Source organism: Stegostoma tigrinum, chromosome 45 (assembly GCF_030684315.1).
Source record: "Stegostoma tigrinum isolate sSteTig4 chromosome 45, sSteTig4.hap1, whole genome shotgun sequence".
Taxonomy (NCBI): domain Eukaryota; kingdom Metazoa; phylum Chordata; class Chondrichthyes; order Orectolobiformes; family Stegostomatidae; genus Stegostoma; species Stegostoma tigrinum.
Genome location: NC_081398.1, coordinates 13,945,262 through 13,969,450, shown reverse-complemented (window position 1 = coordinate 13,969,450; position 24,189 = coordinate 13,945,262). Strand labels below are relative to the sequence as shown.

Here is a 24,189-nt window from a genome sequence, read left to right as displayed (position 1 = left end):
TATCTCTCCCACCCAATCTAAACCTTTTTCATTTGGCTACGATTTTGCCCATGAGTTTGAATTTTAACCTTTCATCGAAAGTGGTGCAGGTTCTTAACTGGAGTTGTGTTTTTAGCAAACATGCGTTTGAAGCCTGGGGAGGGGGAGAGAGATTGGTGACCTGAATAAGATGTCTGATAGGGTGGAAGGAAGGACAGGGAAAATGACAAAGGGGAAGTAACATCAATTCCATGTGAACTCTGTTTCTCCCTCTCTCTCTCTCCCTCTCCACAGATGCTGCAGACCTGCTGAGTTTCTCCAGCAATCTTTGTTTTTTGTTTCAGATCTCTAGCATCTGCAAGATTTTGCTTTTGCATAAATTAATCTTGCACAGTCTGTCAGGATGAGAAGATTTTGGGCTTAACAAGGGTTAAATCTAACACTTGTTTTGTCACAATGAACTTGTGTATTGCTGATTAATGCTGTCATAGATTTTCATCTCGTGCTCATCAGGGAAGTTTGCAAGATTAGGCAGATCACTACCACCTTGTCAAGGGCAACCTGGGATGCACATTAATGCTGGGCGGCCATCAGTAGCCACACTACTCAAAGGATAAATAAAAACAAGCTCAAGGGGTAAGATGAACATTTACAGTGTATGCGAAGTCAGTGCTGACTGGGTGGCAACAGGGTTCTGGTACAGGCTTTGCCTTGGAGACTGAGGCCAGTAATTATGAGTGGCAGTTAACTGCCAACACTCTCGGTGCCAGGAATGGAAACAAAACTCTTTCAAAGCCAGCTATCAATCAATTGTTACAAGTGCCCTGACTCCAACCTGGGTGAGCGGATTGAGAGTTGGTAAATAAAGTTGAGACACAGATCAGCCATCATCTAATTGAATGAAGGAATAGGCTCATGGGGCTGAAAGCCTCCAACTGCTAGACTCACCTCGGTCAACGAGTGGAATATCTTCCTCATCAGAATCTTGTGCTTTAACCTTTGCTGTCTGTTTTTTGCCTTTTCTGGTTTTATTCAGATTGCTCATCCTAAACCAGGCACAGACAATTACATGCAAACAATATGAGCCAGCCTCCATTTAAACCCTTCCTAGCTTCCAGAAAGCAGTAAGCCCGAAGAGATCAGTCCCTGGTCGATACCGCAGAGTTGAATCAGGAACCCAACCCCACTCCCCGTCCCCAATCTTTTGTATTCCTGACCTCACACCTCCTTAACCCTCATGCCCCCATTCCCACTCCATCCATCCACCTAGTCCCCCACCCCCCCCACCCCTCATCCTCAGGAGCCTTGAGATTGAGTGAATGGTCCTTGTTGAGGAGGAATGAATGGGGAAATGGGCGGCTTTGACAACAATGTTAATTCAGAGACTGGCAGGATCAGTTCGGTAAAGATAGCCTAGCTTAGGAGTTCATAGGATGTTCTCGGAATGGATTCTTACAACAACATGTTCTGAAACCAGCTAGAGCAGGTTCTACTAGACTGGTGTTGTGCACTTAGATTAATTAATTGTCTCAGACTGATGATAAACCCATGACCATAATATAACTGATGTTGCATTCAATAGGAGATAAGAGATGGTCCAAAACCAAAGCTGTCTAGAGGAAGCAAATGAGGTTAAGAGATAGGTCAATAAATTTACAGCAGCAGACATGTAAGAAGATATTTCAGAATGCACAGTTTAGATACATCCCAATGTGAAAGAAATTTTCAAAGGGGAGGACCCATCATTTGTGGCGAACAAAAAAAAACAAATTAACAAGCAGGTCTGGAAGCACCTGTGAAGGAGAAAACAGTTAACGTTTCGGGTGACCCCAGCTGCCAGGCTGGCTGAGCTTTTCCAGCAACTTTGTTTTTGTTCCTGATTTACAGCATCTGCAGTTCTTTTGGTTTTTAAAAGAAATTTCAGATCGCATCAAAGTTTTGGATAAAGCATACAATTGGGCACAGATAGGTGTAGGTGAGAAAGGTCGAAAGAAGATAAAGAAAAAGCAAAAAAAAAAGATAAATTAATTGATGACTTAAAGCTAGCTAGAAATGTGAACCGAGAGCAAAGGTTTCTACATATATTTTAAAAAGTTGATAAAGTGAGCACTTATTCAAGGAATTGAGTCAGGGCATTAATAATGGAAAATAAGGGGAGGGCAGATGAATTGGATAGGTATTTTGCAGTGGTCTTCACTGTAGAGGTTAAAAATAATATCTCAGAAATATCTGTAAACTAGGAAAGGGAAGGGCCAAGAACTCAAGTAAATTACAAGCACCAGGAGAGTGGTACTGGGTAAATTGTTGGAGCTGTTTCCGAAAAGCCCTTCAGTCCTGATCGACTACATCACAAGCTCTTCAAAGAAACAATGACGAGAATAGGTGAGGCATTGCTTTTAATTTTCCAAAATTCCCTCCAATCATGGAGTGAGAGCTTGAGACACCCTCATTGATAAATCACTGAGGGCTAAAATGCATGTGCAACAAACTCCTGTGAAGGCAACTTTATTTCAAGAGGTTTGAGCACAGGAGCAGTGAAGTCTAGCTTCAGTTGTATAAGATAGCAAGGTCCAGAAGGGTCCAGACCTGAAACGTCAGCTTTCCTGCTCCTCTGATGCTGCCTGGTCTGCTGTGTTCATCCAGGCACACACCTTTGTTATCCCAGACTCCAGCATCGGCAGTTCCTACTATCTCTCAGTTGTATAAGGGTTTGGTTAGACCATAGCTGGAGTAGTGTGCGCAGTTTTGGTCTCGTTATTTTGAGGAAGGTATTATTGCCATAGAAGGAGTGAAACAAAAGTTCACCAGACTTGTTTCTGGGATGAAGAGAGATTGAGCAAACTGGTCCTATATTCTCTACTTTGAAAAAATGAAGAGTGATCTCATTTAAACGTGCAAAGTACTAAAGATCCAGGTAAGATGTATTCCCTGGCTGTACAGCCTAACATCAGAGGCATGATTTAAAAATAAGGGGCATGCCTTTGGTCCGAGGTGAGATATTTTTAATTGTGATTTTGATTTCACTCCCACAGAGTGCTATGGAGGCTCAGCCTTTCAGTATGTTCAAAGTTAAGACTCAGAGATTTCCAGCAGGGTACAGAATTTATAGGGGTTGGCTGGGTAAAAGTGTTCACTGAGCCCATGATTGTATTAAATGGTTGGGCTTGTTAGATGGGCTGAACAGCCTGTTCCTACATTCCTAAACCTCTGTTCAACTGGAAAGTAGCAAGTTTGACGCCATGATTTAAAAGCGAGTCCAGACCGCAGGAAAAAGCAGGTCAGTCAGTTTAACATAGTGCACGGGAAAGAAATGAGTACATGTTATTGAAAATGCTACAGCAGGGCTTTTGGGGAAGCTTGGGATGGATAGGCAGAGTCAACATGGGGTTTTGTGAAAGAATAATCATGTTTGACCAATCTATTGGAGTTCTTTGAAAAAGTAAAATGCTATGTGGGTAGACGGGACCTGGTAGACACATCATACCTGGATTTTGATAAGGTTCCATATTAGATTCCCTACAGTGTGGAAACAGGTCCTTTAGCCCAACAAGTCCACACCACCCCTCGAAGCATCCCACCCAGACCCATCCCCCTGTAACCCACACACCCCTGAACACTGCGGGCAATTTAGCATGGCCAATCCACCTAGCCTGCACATCTTTGGACTGTGGGATGAAACCCACGCAGACACGGGGAGAATGTGCAAACTCCACACAGACAGTCACCCCGAGGCTGGAATTGAACCCAGGTCCCTGGTGCTGTGAGGCTGCAGTGCTAACCACTGAGCCACCATGCCGAGCAAGGTTATTATGGAAAATGAAAGGGGTAACATGTTAGCACAGAGAGAAAATTGGCTAGCTGGCAGAAAACAAAGAGGAAGCATAAGTGGATCTATTTTCGGTCGCAAAATGTAATGAGATAATTTCCACAGGGATTGGTACCGGGAGGTCTCAAGTATTTACAATTTACACAAAAAGGCCTGGAAGAAGGAACAACAGGTATAGTTGCCAAATAAAACCGAAAGAACTGCAGATGCTGTAAATCAGAAACAAAATTAGAAATTGCTAGAAAAGCTCAGCAGGTCTAGCAGCATCTGTGGAGAGAAATCCAAGTTAATGTTTTGGGTCGAGCGACCCTTCCTCGGACAAATCAGTTATGTGGTCAAACAAGGACAGCGCAGATGGCGTACAGAGTGGGAAAATGTGAAACTGTCCATTTCAGCAGGAAGAATAATTAAAAGCCATTACTTAAATGGAGAGGGATTTGGGAGCTCTGAGGTGATTTTCTCATTCATGCAGCACAAAAGGTTATGATGCAGGCACAGCAAGTATCCAGGAAAGATAACAGAATTTTGTCCATTTATTACAAGGGGAATGGAATACAAAAGTAGAGAGGTTATACTTCAGTATTACAGGGTACTGGTGAGATTACGCCAGGAGTCATGTGTTCAGTACTGTTCACCTTCGAAAACAGCACAGCACAGGAACAGGCCTTTTGGCCCATCATGGCTGTACTGACCGTGATCCTATTCTAAATTAATCACATCTGCCTGCACATGGTCCATAAATCCCTCTATTCTCAGCCTGTTCATGTGCTTTACTGTCATATCTCCTTCTACCACCTAACTCTGGCAGCAGATTCCAGGCACCTACTACCCTCTCTAAAAAAAATTCCTCACACATCTCCTTTAAACCTTCCCCCCCAACTTTAAACCTATGCTCCCTGGTATTAGACATTCCCAACCTGGGACAGAGACTCCAACTATCCAACCCTCTGTGCTCCTCAGAATTTAATACTTCCATCTCTTGCCCTATCCCAATCTCAGCCTCAAATGTTCTAGTCAAAACTATCCAACATCTCCTTATTGCTGACACTATTCCAATCCTGCTGACCCACCTAGCCTGCACAGCTTTGGACTGTGGGAGGAAACCTGATCACCTAGAGGAAACCCACACAGACACGGGGAGAACGTGCAAAGTCCATACAGACAGCTGCCTGAGGGTGGAATCGAACCTGGGTCCCTGGTACTGTGAGGCTGCAGTGCTAACCACTGAGCCACCGTGCTGCCCCTTATATATTACAAGCCACAGAGTCCCAGCACTAATCCATGTGGAAAATCACTGGTCACAGATCTCCAGTCAGAAAAACGACCCTCCACAACTACCCTCTACCTTTTGTGACCAAGCCAATTTTGTATCCAACTTTCCAACTCACCATGCATTTCATGCAGTTTGGTCTTCCAGACTGGGCTACCATGATTTGGTAAAGTCCATACTGCCCTACGTCCATCAACATCTTTGTCATTTCCTCAAAAAAATCAAGTTTGAGAGTCAAGACCTTCCCTGCATAAAGCCATGCTGACTGTCCCAAATAATTACATTCTTGTCCAAGTGCAAGTAAATCCTGTCTCTGAGAATCTTCTCCAAAGTTTCCCTACCACTGATGTAAAGATCACTGGCCAATCATTTCCTGGATTATCTCTGTTGCCCTTCTCGAACAAAGGAATAACTTTGGCTATTCTCCAATCCTCTGGGACCTTGCCTGTGACTAAAGAGGATACAAAGATACCTGTCAAGGCCTCAATAATCTCCCCCCTTGAATCTTTCAGTATCCTGCGATAAATCTCATCAGGCCCTGGGGACTGACCTACTTTAATTTTTTTCAAGACACTCAAAACCACCTTCTTCTTGATACCAACATGCCTTAGAGTATCAACAAACCACAAACTGAACTCACAATTCTACTCAGCTTTAGTGGACAAAATTCCTGCTCCTCTGATGCTGCTTGGCCTACTGTGTTCATCCAGCTCCACACCTTGTTATCTCAGATTCTCCAGCATCTGCAGTTCCTACTATCTCTAAGCTTACCATCTTCAATGTCCTTCTCCTTGGTGAGTAATAATGTGAAGTACTCATTAAGGACCTCACTCAATTCCTTTGCTTCCACAGATAAATTCCTCACCTTGTCTTTGACTGGACCTACCTTTCCCTAGTTATCCTCTTCCTCCTAATATACATATAAACTACCCTGGGATTCTCCTTCATTCTACTTGCTAAGGACCATAAGACCATAAGACATAGGAGTGGAAATAAGGCCATTCGGCCCATCGAGTCCACTCCGCCATTTAATCACGGCTGATGGGCATTTCAACTCCACTTCCCTGCACTCTCCCCGTAGCCCTTAAAATTCATTGTGAGGTCAAGAATTTATCGATCTCTGCCTTGAAGACATTTAATGTCTCAGCCTCCACTGCGCTCCGTGGCAATGAATTCTATAGGCCCACCACTCTCTGGCTGAAGAAATGTCTCCTCATTTCCGATTTAAATATACCCCCTCTAATTCTAAGGCTGTCCCCACACGTCCTAGTCTCCCCGCCTAACGGAAACAACTTCCCAGTGTCCACCCTTTCTAAGCTATACATTATCTTGTAAGTTAGATCCTCCCTCAACCTTCTAAACTCTAATGAATACAATCCCAGGATCCTCAGCCGTTCATCGTACGTTAAACCTACCATTCCAGGGATCATCTGTGTGAATCTTCGCTGGACACTCTCCAGTGCCAGTACGTCCTTCCTGAGGTGTGGGGCCCAAAATTGGACACAGTTGGACATTTCATGGTTTCTTCTAGCCCTCCTAATTTCCTAGAGTCATACAATCATACAGCATGGAAACAGACTCTTCGGTTCAACTAATGGACCGGTTGGATCAAACGGCCTATTTCCATGCTGTATGACTCCAAATGTTTCCTATTCGTGTAATAATCCAAATGTCTTTCAAATGTTCTAATTGTACCTGTGCCAAACTCTTCCTCAGCAAGTTCATTTCACATACGAGCCACTCCCTGCGTAAAACAAAAACTGCCCCTCATGTGCTTTGCAAAATTTCTCCTCTCATCTTAAATATACGTCCCTAGCTTTGAAATCCCCTACCCCAGGGAAAAGGCCTTTGCTCTTCACCTTATCTATGTCCTTCATGATTTCATATACCTCCATAAGGTCACCCTCCAGTGAAAAGGTCCCAGCCTATCCAGTCCTTCATTATAACTCAAACACTTCGTTCCTGGCAACATCCTGGTAAACTTTTCTGAACCATCTCCAATCTAATAATATCCTTCCTGTAGTAGGGCAACCAGAACTGCACATAGTACACCAGAACAGGCCTCACCAACGTTCTGTAAAACGTCAACTCTTGTACTCAAAGGTCACAGCAATGAAAGTAAGCATGCTAAACACTTTCTTAACCAACCCATCTATATGTGACACAAATTTCAAGGAATTATGTACCTGCTCTCTGAGGTCTCTCTTCCTCAGAACATTTCTGAGGAAGGGTCACCAGACCCAAAACGTTAACTCTGTTTACTCCTTCATAGATGCTGCCAGACCTGCTGAGCCTTTCCAGTTACTTTGTTTTCATTCTTGATTTACAGCATCTGCAGTTCTTTTGGTTTTTACCTAGGTCTCTCTGTCTTCTACAAGACTACCCATGTCCCTACCAGTAACTGTATAGGTCCTGCCCTTGTTTATGTAATATCTCACATTTATCCAAATTAAACTCCATCTGCCACTCCTCAGCCCATTGACCCAATTGATCATGATTCCTTTGTAATCCCAGATAACCATCTTCACTGTCCACTATACCCCCAATTTTGCTGTCATCAGCGAAATTACTAACCATGTCTCCTGCATTCTCATTCAAGTTGTTTATATAAATGACAAACAAAACTGAACCCAGTACCAATCTCTGTGGAACTCTGCTGGTAACAGGCCTTCAGTCCAAAAAGCAACCTTCCACCACCATCTTCTGTCTTCTACTGTCAAGTCAATTATATATCCAATTGGCAAACTAAACCTGAATCCCATGTGACCCAACTTTGCTATTTAATCTATCATGCAGAACCTTGTCAAAGGTTACTAATGTCCATGTAGGGGCGGCACGGTGGCTCAGTGGTTAGCACTGCAGCCTCACAGTGCCAGGGACCCAGGTTCGATTCCCGCCTCCGGCAACTGTCTGTGTGGAGTTTGCACATTCTCCCCGTGTCTGCGCGGGTTTCCTCCCACAGTGCAAAGATGTGCAGGCTAAGTGGGTCAGCCGTGCTAAATTGCCCATAGTGTTCAGGGGTTATAGGGGGATGGGTCTGGGTGGGATGCTTCAAGGGGCAGTATGGACTTGTTGGGCCAAAGGGCCTGTTTCTACACTGTAGGGAAGCTAATCTAATCTCAACAATATCTACTCCCTTGCCTTCCACAATCTTTTTGGTTACTTGCCCAAAGAAAAACTCAATCAAGTTTATGAGATAATGAGTCCTTGCCTCTCCAAATGCCTGCAAATCCTATCTTTCAGAATCACCTCCAACAACTTACCGACCACTAATATCAGGCTCACAGGTCTATCATTCCCAGACTTACATACCTTTTTAAATAATGGCACAACATCAACCACCTTCCAGTCCAATGGCACCTGGCTTGTGGTTATAAATGATACAAATATGTCCGCTAGGGGGCCCTGCAATTTCTAACTTCACTTCCCACGACATCCCGGGATACACTTTATCAGCCCTGGAGATTTATCCACCGTTACGTTTTCTAAGACCTTCAGCATTTCCCTCTTGTTTAAGTTTTTTCTCTGCTTCCTCTATACTCCTCAACGGCCTTATTTTATTTCTGTTTCCTAAACCTTACATTTGCTTCCTTTATCTTTGTGGCTGCACTTCCAACATTTCTCATCACCCAGTTTCCCAAATCCTTATCTTTCATTCTCACTGGAACATGCTGGTCCTGAACTCTGGGGTCAACTGGTATTTAAAAGTCTCCCATGTGTCAAAATGGACTCACCTTCAAAAATCTGCCCCCAGTCCAATTTTTCCAGTTGAGGTCTAAGACTGTTGTATTTAACCTTCCCCCCAGTTTAGATCACTGATCACTGTTCCTAAAATACTCCTCAACTGAAATTTCAAACACCTGGGAAGGCTCATTCCCCAACACAAGGTCCCTTGTACAGTCCCTTACCTGGTCTACATATCGTTTTAAGGATCCCTCCTGGATGCACTGAATGCATTCTGCACCATCTAAACCCTGGCATTCAGTAAACATTGGAAAAATTAAAATCACCCGCTATCACAACCGTGGTGCTTAACATCCTTCCATGACCTGCTTACATATCTGTTCTGCTATTTCCTGTTGCCTATAGGGAGGCCTACATTTTAAACCCATCATAGTGATTGCATCCTTCTTATTTCCAAGGCGTACGGATATTGCCCGGCTGGATGAGCCCTACCAGCCCTTCTCTCTAAGTCGTAGCTGTGAGATTCTCCTTAAACAGTAATGCAACTCCCCCACCTCTTTAACATCCCTCTCTATCTCACCTGACTCCTGGAACATTAAGCCCTGTCCTTTACGCAACCAGGTTTCTGTAATGTCTACCATAATTTAATGCCATGTACCAATCCAGGCTCTAAGCTTCTCTGCCTTATCTGTTGTAGTCCTTGCATTAAAATGAATACACTTCATACCACTAGGTCTGCCATGTTCATTAATTTGACCCTGCCTGTTCTTTTTATTAGACTTCTTTGATTTAGCCCCTCTCTTCTCTTCACACTGACTTCCTCCTCTGGTTCCCAGCCCCCTAGTTTAAACCCTCCCACGTGACACTGGCAAGCCTCCCCGCGAGGATATTGGTGCCTATCCAATTTAGATCAGAGATCATAGAATCCCTACAGTGTGTAAACAGGCGACTTGGCCTGTTGAGTCCACACTGATCCTCTGGAGAGACGTACCCCTACCTTATCCCTGTAACCCAGCAATCCCATGGCTAATTCACCTGGGCCTGCACAATCCTGAACACTCTGGGCAATTTAGCATGGCCAATCCACCCTAACCTGCACGTCTTTGGACTTAGGTGCAGCCTTATAAAGTCCGCCTGCCCTGTAACAGATCCCAATGATCCAGATATCTGAATACCTCCCTCCTACACCAACTCTTTAGCCACACATTCAAATGCATTACCTTCCCTTTCCTGGCCTGACTAGCATGTGGCACAGGCAGTGATCCCAAGGTTATAACCTTCTTTCAGGAAGGATCGGAGACAATTTGGAGAAAGTTTACCAGACGAATCCCTGGAATGGGTGTGCTGTGCAATGAGAAAAGGTCAGGCAGGCTGGGTGGGCTTGTACCCCCTGGACTTCTGGAGAGGAAAAAACAGGTTGGTTGAAATCTGTAAGATTGATCGAGTAGATGTGGAAACGGTGTCTCCTCTTTAAGGAGAATCTAGAACCAGGGCTGTCCACTTAAGACAAATTAGAGAAGAAATGGGTCATGAGCCTTTGCAATTCATTCTTGCAAAGGAGATGGAAGCAAAGTCTTTGACATATTTTGGGCAGAAGTCAAACAGATTCTTGTTCAGCATGGGGGTGAAAGGTCATCTGTAGCAGGCAGTGGAGTACAGTTATAAGATCAGCTGGGAGTTTGAACTGCCTTCTGCTGCTTTTAAGTCATATTCTACTAAAAGGACAGGGTGGTTATATTATTTGCAAGCAATCTCTGAAGTCTCACCATCATCCTGGGTGGAGATGAGCAGAAGTGGAAGAGGGTGAGAGGGAATTATCCAGGGCTCTTCTGTGGGTTCACACCGGGTCTGGCTGGTATTATGAGTTTCAAAGGAACAGCGAGGGAGAGGATCCGCATCATATGTCACTTTCCTTCCCCTCATCCCAACCCCAAAGAACCGCAGTCCAAGCCCTGCCACCCACCCAGCACGCCCTCCCTCCCAGGCTCCACGCTTTAACACACCATCTCATCAATCTGGCCACTAGCAGGGAATAATTTCAGCATAGAAATGTCGGCTACCCCACCTTGCTGCTAGCTCCTCCATGGAAAAAGCAGGATTGGAGCTGCTCCCCGCTTCAGCATCGATATCGTATCTGACCAGAGGGGAAGGGGGGGAAGTGAAACACGTTAGCATTTGTGTATGCAAGACACTTGAAACATTTGCGCACATTCTGAACAAATCCCGAAACTGATATCTTTTTATATAACTGATATCATTTTCTTTCTGAAGAAGGGTCTAGGCCCGAAATGTCAGCTCTCCTGCTCCTCTGACGCTGCTTGGCCTGCTGTGTTCATCCAGCTCCACACCTTGTTAATACTGATATCGCATGTATTTCTGAGATCTCACCCTACAGTGTTGTGGAACAATACAAACTGTTCGGGAGATTGGTGAACTTCAGAAGGTCATTGAGAAATGCCAAATCAGTCATATATTCTTACTGGTAAGGTCCTGGGGAGTGTTGCTGAGCATAGAGACCTTGGAGTGCAGGTTCATAGTTCCTTGAAAGTGGAGTCACAGGTAGACAGGATAATGCAGAGAGCATTTGGCACGCTTGCCTTTATTGGTCAGTGCATGGAGTATGGGAATTGGGAGGTCATGTTGTGGCTGTACAGGACATTGGTTAGGCCACTTTCGGAATACTGCATTCAATCCTGGTCTCCCTGCTATAGGAAGAATGTTGTTAAGCTTGAAAGGGTTCAGAAAAGATTTACAAGGGTGTCACCAGGACTGAAGGGTTTGAGCTACAGTGAAGGGTTGAACAGGCCGGGGCTATTTTCCCCAGAACATCGGAGGCTGAGGAATGACCCTATAGAGGTTTATAAAATCATGAGGGGCATATGTGAATAGTCAAGGTCTTTTTTTCCCCAGGAATGGGAGTCCAAAACTAGAGGGGCATAGGTTTAAGGTGAGAGGAGAAAGATTTAAAAGGGGCCCAAGGGGTAACTCGTTCATAGAGAGGGTGCTGTGTGTGTGGAGCGGCGGAAGCTGGTACAATTACAACATTTAAAATTCAAGTGGATGGGTACATGCACAGGAAGGGTTTAGAGGGATATGGGCCAAATGCTGGCAAATGGGATTAGACCAATTTAGGATATCTGGTCCGCATGGATGAGTTAGACCAAAGGGTCTGTACAGATGAAGTTCAATGCAGGGAAGAGTGAGTTGATCCAGGTAGTGTATCCCCAGACCTGAAATACTCGCTCAGTGAAAATATTTTTTCCTCAACTTTGCAAATAAAACAACTTTTTCCCTCTTGTTTTCAATCTTTTTATAAGTGAGAACTGTTTCTCCCAATCCAACCATTCCAGACACCTCAGGATTTTGAAAACGTCTATCAAATTTCCTCTCAGTCATCCCCTCTCCAAGGAAAATATTCCCACCATCTCCTTATTGCTGAAGGGTTGGAACCATTCTGGTAAACCCTTCTATATTCTCGTCCTGCCTATAGTGTGATGCCCAGAGCTGTTAGCAGTTCTCCAATTCAGGTCTAATCAGTGACTTTGACATGTTCAGCATTACGACCCTCCTTCTGTCCTCTATGTCCCTGTTAATGAAGCCAAGGAAACTGTGTGTTTTATTAACAGCCATTTCTAATTGTCAGACAGCATAGTAGATAGGCCATAGAACACAGAACAGAACACCACAGGAACAGGCCCTTCAGCCCACAATGTTATGCCAAACATGATGTCAAATTAAACAAATCCCTTCTGCCTGCCCCTGGCCCATATCCCTCCATTGTTCACATATTCATGTGCTTATCTAAAAGTCCCTCAAATGCCCTTTTTGTGCCTGCCTCCACCACTACCCCGGCAACACGTTCCAGACTCCTTCCACTCTCTACGTAAAAAAAACTTACCCCTTGTGTCTCCTTTGAACTTTCCCCCTCTCACCTTAAATGCATGGCCTCCAGTTTTGGATATTTCAACTCTGGGAAAAAGATTCTGACTATCAACCCTGTCTGTGCTTCTCATAATTTTACAAACTTCTATCACGTTTCCCCTCAGCCTCTGCCCCTCCAGAGAAAACAACCTGTGTTTTTCTACCTTCTTCTTGTAACTCATACCCTCTAATCCAGGCAGCGTCCTGGGAAAGCTCTTCTGCACCCCTTCCAAAGCCTCCACATCGTCCCTGTCATGTGGCGGCCAAAATTGAACGCAATACACTAAGTGTGTCCTGCCACCTGTAATGCACACATACCCCCGAGTCTCTCTGCTCCTGCATGGAGTTCCTACACTGTTTCTTAAAACAGCTCCTTTTAGCTTATACTGCCTTTCTATGTTCTTTGCATCAAAGTGTGTCCTCACCACATTGAACCTCAGGTGCCAGCTGTCCATCCGTCCCACCAACTTGTCAAAATATCTTCGAAGTTCCTCACTGCCCTACTCCATTACAGTATTCCCAAATGTTGGATCATCTGTGAACTTGTGCCCTGCACACCAAGATCTAGATCATTAATATGTATCAGGAAAAGCAAAACTGACTCCTGGTCATAATGTAAAACATAACATTTGATAACACAACTTCATTAGTAATGTTAAATAACAAAATACGATAAGCACATAATAAAACCATGTCAATCATTAATTTTTTAAAGTTGTCGAAACAAAGAGGGTTGTCAATTGACTTTTATAATTTAACATGCCTTTTAATACCTGTTTTCATTTACCGAGAATATCAACTGGTGCATTTTTTAAAATTAATTCATGGGATGAGGGTGTCGCTGACCAGGCCAGCATTTGTTGCCCATCCCTAATTGTCCAGAGGGCAGTTAAGAGTCAACCACATTGTTGTGGGCCTGGAGTCCCATGTCGGCCAGACCAGGTAAGGATGGCAGTTTCTTTCCCTAAAGGACATTAGTGAACCAGACGGGTTTTTCTCCCAACAACGGATTCATGGTCATCATTAGACTCTTAATTCCAGATATTATATTGGATTCAAATTGCACCATCTGCTGTGGCGGGATTCCGAACCCAGGTCCCCAGAACATTCCCTGGGCCTCTGGATTAACAGTCCTGTGATAATACCACTGGGCCATCACCTCCCCATCATTTGGGATGGGGGAATGTTGTGGCTCCATCTTGCAGATTTGGCCTCTACTGGAATCAGTGATGAATTGTTATGCTACACAGGCTATGCCTGTAGCTCCCAGCATTACAGGGGCTTTGACTGATGTCGTTAATGTTGTGTAATTTGTTGGTAACTTTGTTAATGCATTAACGCCTGTCAACGAAGCGTCTGGCCTTCTCTTGCTGGTTAGTGATGTCACCAGTGTTGCAGATCTCTCAGGCTTTTCCAGCTCAGGGGCAATTTGAACATGGATGCTGCTCTTTCTCAACTTGTTTGCCCGTCTCAATCTCAAACAGGCCTTCATCAACAACATCCACTGGGTTCCAGATTTTCAGGAGCAGAACCTGTTCTTGCATAGATTGTGCTTTCACCCTCTTGGCACTCAGAAGGCAAGACCGTTAACTTCTTTCTACCCATCCGACAATGAGTTGTTGTGGCACGGTGACTCAGTGCTTAGCACTGCAGCCTCACAGCGCCAGGGACCCAGGTTCGATTCCACCCTCGGGCGACTGTCTGTGTGGAGTTTGCACATTCTCCGTGTGTCTGCGTGGGTTTCCTCCGGGTGCTCCAGTTTCCTTCTACTGTCCAATGATGTGCAGGCTAGGTGGGTCGGCCATGCTAAATTGCCCCATAGTGTTCAGGGGTGTGAGGGTTATAGGGGGATGGGTCTGGGTGGGATGCTCAAGGGGCGGTGTGGACTTGTTGGGCCGAAGGGCCTGTTTCCACACTGTGGGGAATCTAATCCAATTTCCTCCTGGTCACTTCGGTGGGCAAAGGTGTCTTATACATCCTTCAATTCAGCAGCTCTGCAGGTGATTCCAAATGACCTGCAAGAAGTGCAGATCGGTGCAACTAAAAGCCAAGGTTTCGGTCTCCATCCACCACTTGGCCTTTCCTGAAGGGCCATCTGGGCATGTATCTCTGCAAAGCCCTGACACCAGGATGCCAATGTGATGAGGTGCTGGTGCTGTAGCCATACTGATGAGTAATTTGCCCATGTTATCTGGGATCCGTTCCCCCTCATGTTATTTATTCAGGGATTCCCGTGCTTGGTGGTTATTGTAGCCTTAACTCTGGAGATAAAAGAGAACTTTGAGTCACAAACTGTAACGATGAGATGCCATTCTTGAGGTTGTGTGAATAAACTGACTCCTTCAGAATGCTGTGGCCTGGTCGGGCCCTTTTTGAAGCTGAGATGAACAGAATTTCCTTTCATTGACACCTGTAGTCCATTGCAGAAGTACTGTGAGAAATTTTCACAACGTCTGCCTCCTTCTGGTAACATCTCAGGTACCAGCACCTCGGTACAATTTTTGAATACAGCAATGGAATAAATGTCATTTTACTACTTTACAGTGTTTAAAAATTAACTTTAAAATAGGACACTATTGCAGGTAGGCAATTTCAGATAAACATTACATTGCAGTGGCTCAGCGCAGAGGCTCCACACATGATCTGACCGCCCGCGCCAGACCCCTGCCCAACAGCCGTCCCCACTCCAGTCCACTCTGTATCAGCCCTCCAAGGAAAGTTCCAGGACTGCTTCCTCTGAGTTGGTCTCTGCCCAGGATTTGCTACCAGTGTGCTACACTGGAACCGCTTCCCTGCGCCGTTGAAATTGAAATCCCCCACCCCAGGGTACACTCTAGACCATCACCAGCCTCAGTGCTTCCACCAAGTTCTGTTCAACATGGAGGAGCACTGATTCATCAGCCCGGGGTGGGGGGAATGATGACATGGTAATCAGCAGGTGATTTCGACGTCTGACCTGCTGTCATGCCATCCCATGGGGTCCAGGGTCCTCCTGACTGTATAGCCCTGAGCTGCCATCTCTGCTGGGTCTGTGTGCCAGTGGGATGGGACTTGTCTAGACTTGGTGATGATGGTGTCTGGCACCTTGTCTGCAAGATACAATTCTGTGAGTATAACTATGGGATGCTGATACTTGTGTGGTCTGTGAGTTAGCTCTCCCAGATTGGCTCCAGAAGTTATTAAGGTTCACTTCACTGGGTCAACAGGGCTGAGTTCACCATTAACATTTCTGATGCCAGGTAATTCATCTGGTTTCATTTCCTTTTTCCTCTCAGCGATTGTTACTATTGACTGGCTTCCTTAGCAATTTCAGAAGGCATTTAAGTATTGACCACACTGTAGTTCGGATGGAATCGCACATGGGTCAGTCTAGTTGAGGACATCAGATTTCCTTCCCTGAAGGACGTTAGTGAACCAGATGGGTTATAATGACCAACGTTTCATGGTCATCATGAGGCAATTTTCTTCCCAAATTAAAATTGTTGTGGTGGGATTGTTTTCTATAAATCCAAGTGCTACACTAGCATCCCAATTATTTCGGCCATGCTTTAGAACTGACTGTATCTAGGTATATGTGCAGAAGACTGTGTCTAGGTATACGTGCAGAAGACAGGGTCGGGGGGAGTAAGGAGTGAGCGGATAGGCGGAGATGGAGCCCAGAGCGAGAAAACAACTGCTAGGGAGACAAAAGTATAGATGGTAGTATGCCAGAAAGAAAGAAAAGTTGATATTAGGGACCATAAGTAGGTGAGAATGGGTGGGCTGTACTGACAGTTGGGTTATATGGGGATGGGTCTGAGGGTCAGTGTGGACTAGTTGGGCCGAAGGGACTGTTTCCACACTGTGGGGATTCTAAGGATTCTAAGAAATGCCATGTGGGGGTGGGTTAAGGACATGGAAGAAGGTGCTCAGGCTCTAAGATTATTGATGTTGAGTCTTGAAGGCTGCAGGGTCCCCCAAGCAGAAAATGAGACGCTGTTCCTCCAGCTGGCGCTGAGCACTGCAGCAGGCCCCAGATGGGCAGGTTGGCCAGGGAACATGGCAGTGTGTTGAAGCTGCAGGCAACTGGAAGCTCGGGCAGATTTTTGTGGACAGAATGTAAGGTGTTCTGTGAAGTGGTCACCCGGTCCGGTGCTTTGTCTCCCCAGCGTAGCGGAGACCAAGCTGGGAGCCGCGGATACGGCAGAGTAGATTGTGGGAAGTGCAGGTAAAGCGCTGGAAGGTGTGTCTGGAGCCTTGGATAGCAGGGAGGGAGGATGGACATGTGGTAAGTGTGCACTTACCGTGATTGCATGGAAAGGTGTCTTGGGGCATGAGGAAGTGTTGGGAGTGCAGTCGGAGTATCCTGGAGGGAATGGTTCCAGTAAAATGTGCCCAAGGGACGGGATAGTGTCTGGGGTTGGGGTGGGGGTTGCAGTTAGTGGCAGTGAAGATGCCAGCTTCTGATCCTGTGGTGGAAAGGAGAGGGAGGTCCAGGGGGATCCTATCATCGAGGGTAGAGAAGGGGTGGGAGCAAAAAGTAGGTTGAACACAGCTAAGGGCACCATCAACCACTGTAGCTGGTTATTCACACTGGAGCACATTACAGTGGACATCCCTGAGGCCTCTCTGCGGAAGGTGGCGTTATCAGACCAGATGAGACAGACACAGAGAAACTGGGAGAATGGAATCGACTCTTTACAGGAAACAGGGTTTGCAGTTGGCATGGTGGCTCAGAGGTTAGCACTGCAGCCTCACAGCGCCAGGGACCCGGGTTCGATTCCAGCCTCGGGCAACTGTCTGTGTGGAGTTTGCACATTCTCCCTGTGTCTGTGTGGGTTTCCTCCGGGTGCTCCGGTTTCCTCCCACAGTCCAAAGATGTGCAGGCTAGGGTGGATTATTCATGGTAGATGTGGAGTTACAGGGACAGGGGTGAGGGTGTGGGTCTAGGTGGGATGCTCTTCGGAGGGTCAGTGCAGACTCAATTGGTCGAATGGCCTCAATTTGCACTGCAGGAATTCTATGAAGTACTGTCCAAGTAACTGTGGGAGTCAGTGGGTTTGAAACAGTTATTGGTGGCCAACCTATCCCCAGAAATGGAAACAGAAGTGTTGAGGAAGAAATGGAGGAGTCAGAGATGAAAGGATGTTCTTTGGAGGGTCGTGCAGACTGGATGGGCTGAATGCCCTCTGTCCGTCTGTAGGTATTCTGTGACTCCATACAAACTGTTCAAATGCCCTGGAGCCAATCACATTGTTGGTGAATATTAAGGGGACCAAGCAGTGCTCCACGTGCCCCAGAAAGACACAGGCATGACTGGCTTTCTACAGGCTTCAAGCCTTATCCCCTGCAGTGTGAGAAACTACCACCCATTCCAGGGAACCGAAGAACTTGTGGCCATATCCAGTCCAAAGATGTGCAGGTTGTGTGGATTGGCTGTGCTACATTGCCAGTGTCTGGAGATGGGAGGCTGGTTATAAGTACAACATTTAAAAGACATCTAGCTGGGTAAATGAATAGGAAGGGTTTGGGGGGATATTGGAAAATGGGACTAGATTAATTTAGGATATCTGGTCGGCATGGTCAAGTTGGACCGAAGGGTCAGTTTCAATGCTGTACGGCTCTATGACTCTCGATGTGTAAGCTAGCTAGGTTAGCCATAGTTAATGCAAGGTTACAGTGATAGGGTGGGGGGTGTTGTGGGAGGGATGTTCTTTGGAGGGTCGTGCAGACTGGATGGGCTGAATGCCCTCTTGTCTGTGCTGTAGGTATTCTGTGACTCCATACCGTTCATAGCCACAAACTGTTCAAATGCCCTGGAGCCAATCACATTGTTGTTGTTAGTCAATGTGGCCTTTGTCAGCCAATCCAAATTGTTGCTTGTTATCAGCTGGATCTCACTTCATTTGCATCCCTGGCGCTTCGCCTCCCCAGCCAAGCGGAGACCAGGCTGTGAGCAGTGGATGCGGTAGAGTAGATTGTGAGAAGTGCAGTGGGTCTGCAGCCAGTCTCTTCCACTGGCGCAGCAAAACAACAGTGTTTAGAGCATTTACTTCGAAGGAGTGCCAATAATTTCCTTTTAGAAAGGGCAGCAGTCTATTTCACAAATGCTTGGTTTTGAAAAATAATGCTTTCCCGTCATAGGCCACAATCAAAAGCACATAAAAACAAAATTACCACAGTCTTTAAACAACACTTTCGGGACAGTGGGATTAGTTTGTGCTTGATACAGACCTACTGGCAGAAACCAGGACAGTGGGTTAGTCTGGGGGCTGAAACAAGCTAAGGTGATATCAAACTGTAGGGGGCGTAGTTTGGGGATTGATACAGGGCTATAGGCAGCAGAGAGTTAAAGTGGGATAGATTGACAATGGTATGGGGAGAGACTGGAGGGGAGAGTGCTGTACAGTAGGAAAATTGTGTGAATAACAGGGCCACTGGGCAGCTGGGTTTAGTTTACGGACTGGTACAGGGCTATGGGCATAGAGAGTGGTGCGGTCGGGTAGGTTAGGAACTGGTATTGGGGCAGTGGGATTAATTTGTGACTGAGACATAAACTTTACATAAATAATCTGGATGTGAATGTATAAAGCATGATTAGTAAGTTTGTGGATGATACAAAATGAGGACGTACTGTTCATAGCGAAGAAGGTTATCAAAAATTACAGAGGAATCTAGGTCAGACAGGGAAGTGGGCTGAGGATTGGCAAGTGCAATTCAATAGATAAGTGTGAGGTGTTGCACTTTGGAAAGCCAAACCAAGGTAGGACTTACACAGAAAATGGTAAGGTCCTGTGGAACAGAGGGACCTAGGAGTACAAGTACATAGTTCATTGAAAGCGGTGTCACAGGTGGGCAGGAACAGGGCATTTAGCAATGCTGGCTGTCATCGGTCGAGGCAATGAGTATAGGAGTTGGGATGTTATGTTACAGCTGTGTCAGTTGTTAGTGAGGCCGCACTCGGAGTATTGTGCACAGTTTGCAAATCCATTTATGAGCACGTTACCAGAAGTAGTAGACCTGAGTTATAGGGAGAGGTTAGCCAGGATAGGACATTATTCCTTGGAACGTAGGACAATGAGGGGTGACTTTATTGAGGTACATAAAATCCCAGAGACGGGGAATTGAAAACTACAGGGCATAAGTTTAAGGTGAGAGGGGAGGACCTGAGGGGCAACTTCTTCACACAGAGAGAGTGATATGTACATGGAATGGGCTGCTGGAGAAAGTGGTTGAGGTAGATACAGTCGCAACATATAAAAAAAATTTGGATAGGTACATGGATGTGATTGATTTCAAAGGACATGGACCAAATGCAGGCCATTAGAACTAGCTGAGTGGGCACCATGGTCAGGATGGACCAGTTTGGGCTGAAGAGCCTGTTTCCATGCTGTGTTACTCTATAACTGAGACAAGGCAATGGGAAGATGTTGGGAAAGTAGGATACGTTTGGGGATTTTCCAGAGCTATGGGAAGAGAGATGGGCAGCGGGAGTGGTTTGGGATTGATACAGGCCTATGGGTAGTGAGTGTGATACTGGGATAAGTTTGGGATTGACACAGGCTAGGAGGAGAGAGTGGGGCAGTGACATTAGATTGGGACTAGTGCAGCGTTGTCAGAGAGAGAGTTCACATGGTGATAATTTGACACTGTACAGGGAGAGGCCGAGGAAAACGTGCCTACAGTAGGAATCACTGATGGAGTCACTGGGAGAGAGGTGGGCATTGGGAGTAGTTTGTAACGATACGAGGCAATTGGGAGTGAGTGATACTGGGATCAGTTTGTATTGATGCAGGGGATGTGGAGAAAATGGGGCAGTGCAATTAGATTGGTTTTGATGCAGGGTTACAGGGAATGTTCAGGGGGATATAATGTGGCAATGGTACAGGGAGAGGCTGTGAGGACTGAGCTCTACAGTGAAATTGTGAGATTGATATAAGTCCATTGAGAGAATCTAGAGAATTCAGACTATTTTGGAGATTGATACAAGGCCATGGGGAGAAAGTGAGACAGTAGGATTAGTGTGGTGATTGATAGAGGGCTACGCAGAGTGAGGAGAGCAATAGGGTTTGTTTTGAGATTCATAGAGGGTTTTGGGAGAGAGTGGTGCAGTAGGATGGATTTGGGATTAATGCAGGGTTGTGGGGAGAGAATTTACACAAGGTTGTGGGAGAGAGCAGGGCATTGTAGCAAACCCCACACTAATTCCATTGCCCTTTTCATCCCAGTCCACAATTAATCTGGGGATTAATTGTGGACTGGGATGAAAAGGGCAATGGAATTAGTGTGGGGATTGCTACAGAGCCTTGGGAGGGATTAGGGCTGCGAGATTAGTTTGGGTTTGATGCAGGTCTATGGTGAATGAGAATGATACTGGGATCAGTTTGTGATTGATAACGGTGCACAAGGAAGGAGAATAGTGGTATTAAATTGGGATTGATTACAGGGCTATAGGGAGAGAGCGTTTAAGTGGGAGTGCCTTGACAATGAGACAAGATGCTGCAGGGAATGTGCTCTACAGCAGGAATATTGTGGAATTGATACAGGTCCATTGAGAGAGAGTAGGAAAGTCAGATTGGCTTGGGAATTCTTGCAGAGCTACGGGATTAGAGCAGGGCAGTGGAATTAGTTTGGGAGTGATATGGAGCTACAAAGTGGGAGCAGGTGTAATGGGATAGTTTGGGATTGATACAGGGCTGTGGGAGATAGTGGGGAGTGGATTAATTTGGGGATTGATTCAGGCCCACTGGAGGGAGCAGAGCAATGGGATTAGTTTGGGGATTGATACAGGAAATTCCATTGATATGAGGAAAGAGTGGGGAAGTAGGATTAGTTTAGGTATTGATGGTGGGAGTGGGAAGTGGGATTGATGCGGAGCAATGAGGAGCATGTAGTGCAATGAATATTTTGGGATTTATTCAGGGATTTGGGCAGTGGGATTAGTTTTGTGACTGATACAGAGCAAAGGGGAGACAGTGGGAAAGTGGGGCAGTGGAATTAGTTTAGGATTGATGCAGGGCTTTGCAGACAGTGTAAGAGCGCATTTAGTTTGTCAAATGATTCTGGGCTATGGGGGATTACTTCCGTACAGAGAGAGGGTGGGGGGTTCAAATTTAAAAAGAGGAATCATCAAGTTGCTCACAGCCCCTTGTAAGGAAGCTGCAAAAAGTTGGTTGAATAGAAATGTGATAGCTGTGATTTCTCTGGACTGGAGCCTCTGCAGCATATAGTGTTGGGAGACAGGTTGCAACTTGGATATTCTGTGGGTATTAGATCATTCTATTTTCTATTTCTAAGTAGCATTTTATATCAAGATCTGTAATGGTAAGGTCCTGGGGAGTGCTGCTGAACAAAGAGACCTAGGAGTGCAGGTTCATGTTCTGTGAAAGTGGAGACGCAGGTAGACAGGAGAGTGAAGAAGGTGTTTGGGACGCTCGCCTTTCTTGGTCAGTGCATTGAGTGTACGAGTTGGAGGTCATGTTGCAGCTATTGGTTAGGCCACTTTTGGAATACAGCATGCAATTCTGGTTTCCTTACTATAAGAAGGATGTTGCTGAACTTGAAAGAGTTCAGAAAAGACTCACAAACATGTTGCCAAGGTGGGAGGGTTGTGCTATAGGAAAAGGTTGAATAGACTGGGGCTATTTTCCCTGGAGGGTCGGAAGCTGAGGGGTGACCTTACGGATCTTTTCTCCAGGGTTGGCGGGGGGGTCCAAAACTAGAGGGGCATAGGTTTAAGGTGAGAAGTGAAAGATTTAAAAGGGACCTAAGGAACAACTTTTTCACTCAGGAGATGGTGCGTGTACGGAACGAGGTGCCAGAGGAAGTGGTGGAGGCTGGTACAGTTACAGCATTTCAAAGGCATCTGGATGGGTACATGAATAGGAAGGGTTTAGGGGGATATGGGACAAATGCTGACCAATGGGACTAGATTTATTTAGGATATCTGGTTGGCGTGGACCGGTTAAACTGAGGGGTCTCTGTGACTCTAAGTCAGTTTTAATTGTAGGATCTGGCTTGCCCAGCGGTACCATCAGCTTGAATCAATAACAGAAGATGGAAGCTAGAAACATTCACTATATTCTAGGCATGCAGTAGGCTCTACACTGTGGAGCCTCTATTACCTGTAAGGAGTTTTAGGTTCATTAATACTCATGAGCCCATAGTCCTTTCCTGGAGGTTTGTATGTGGACAATATGTTCATTTCATCCCAGGACTGAGATTTCTTTTGACTGGAATTAGACAGGAGAATGCAATGTCAGTACACATGACTCTGAACAACCGCACCTGCTGCCCACAAACCCGGAAATTCCCAGTGCCTGGAATGTTTGAAACTGGCCATGTCACAAGAACTCGCCCACACTGTTTAAAACACATCTGTCACAACCTCACCACATGCACTCTGCAGGGGCACTTGCTGCCAGCAGTCCAGGGACTTTGTGCACAGTAAGATCCCACAAATAACCGCTTGATGGGTGACAGTCTGCTCTGCTTCCAGTGGACGGAGTTTCATATATTGTACCACTCGCTGTAAAGGGCAATGAAGCCATCACAGTGTTAAGTGTTCCAGTGGGCCACACTCACAGCTGCACTGGAGAGTCAGGGGATATGAAACAGGGCTCTGCTCTGTTACATTCACCACCAAGTCTTCACAGAGAGGTACAGCCTTTCCCTCCAAATCCATTTGAAGTTAACCAGCCCCCACCTCTTTCCCTTGTACTGGGCCTGGTGGGCCTTGCTTGTATGACGTTACTCTCATGAGAGGCCTGAGTTATTTGGTGGTGGTTTAATTTTAGAAGGAGACGGTCTTCAATCTAGCCAGGATGGCATCTTACACCCAACGCAAAGATCCCTGAAAATCTGTTGTGTGATTAAGTCAAACCAGAAGATACGACCAGGAGGAATGTAGACCAGGACACGGGCAGACACACCTAGAGATATCCCAGTGAACTTTATAGCCAATGGAATATACTTTTATGGGCAGCCAATACACAGGCAGCAACTTCACACAAAACCCCAGTGAGATTATGGCCGCTTTTCCCCTCCAGTTGGTATTAGCTGATGGACACATGTTGGCCTCAGGACACCAGGGGGGAAATGACCAAGCACTTTGGCCATTAGCAGCTTTGGGATCTTTGACATTTTGAAAGGTTAACATTTCAACCGACAGCTTAGGGATCCCACCGTATTGACCCACAAGAATTGCGTTAGCTCAGTACTGCCCCTTTAATAGTGCAGGGATCCCCCGTATTGACCCACCGACAGCACTGCGCTAGCTCAGTACTGACCCTTTAACAGGGCAGAGCTCCATCAGTACTGACCCCGCCGACAGTGCGGCGCTCCCTGAGCACTGACCCCCTGACAGTGCTGCGCTCCCTGAGCACTGACCCTCTGACAGTGCTGCGCTCCCTGAGCACTGACCCCCTAACAGTGCTGCGCACCCTCAGCACTGACCCCCTGACAGTGCTGCGCTCCCCGAGCACTGACCCTCCAACACTGCTGCGCTCCCTGAGCACTGACCCTCCGACAC

At 46.0% G+C, this 24,189-nt stretch overlaps 1 protein-coding gene across 1 annotated transcript in view; it reads right to left on the bottom strand.

The window, feature by feature from the left end:
• LOC125448682 (protein phosphatase inhibitor 2-like) overlaps positions 1 to 24,189 on the bottom strand; it is a 100,598-nt gene that overhangs the window by 61,500 nt on the left and 14,909 nt on the right. The window contains exons 6-9 of the mRNA XM_048524111.2: positions 22,784 to 22,891; positions 14,918 to 14,941; positions 10,825 to 10,893; positions 928 to 1,025 (exon numbers count right to left, since the gene is read on the bottom strand). Coding sequence (XP_048380068.1) covers positions 928 to 1,025; positions 10,825 to 10,893; positions 14,918 to 14,941; positions 22,784 to 22,891 — 299 coding nt within the window. The remainder of the gene's footprint in view (positions 1 to 927; positions 1,026 to 10,824; positions 10,894 to 14,917; positions 14,942 to 22,783; positions 22,892 to 24,189) is intronic.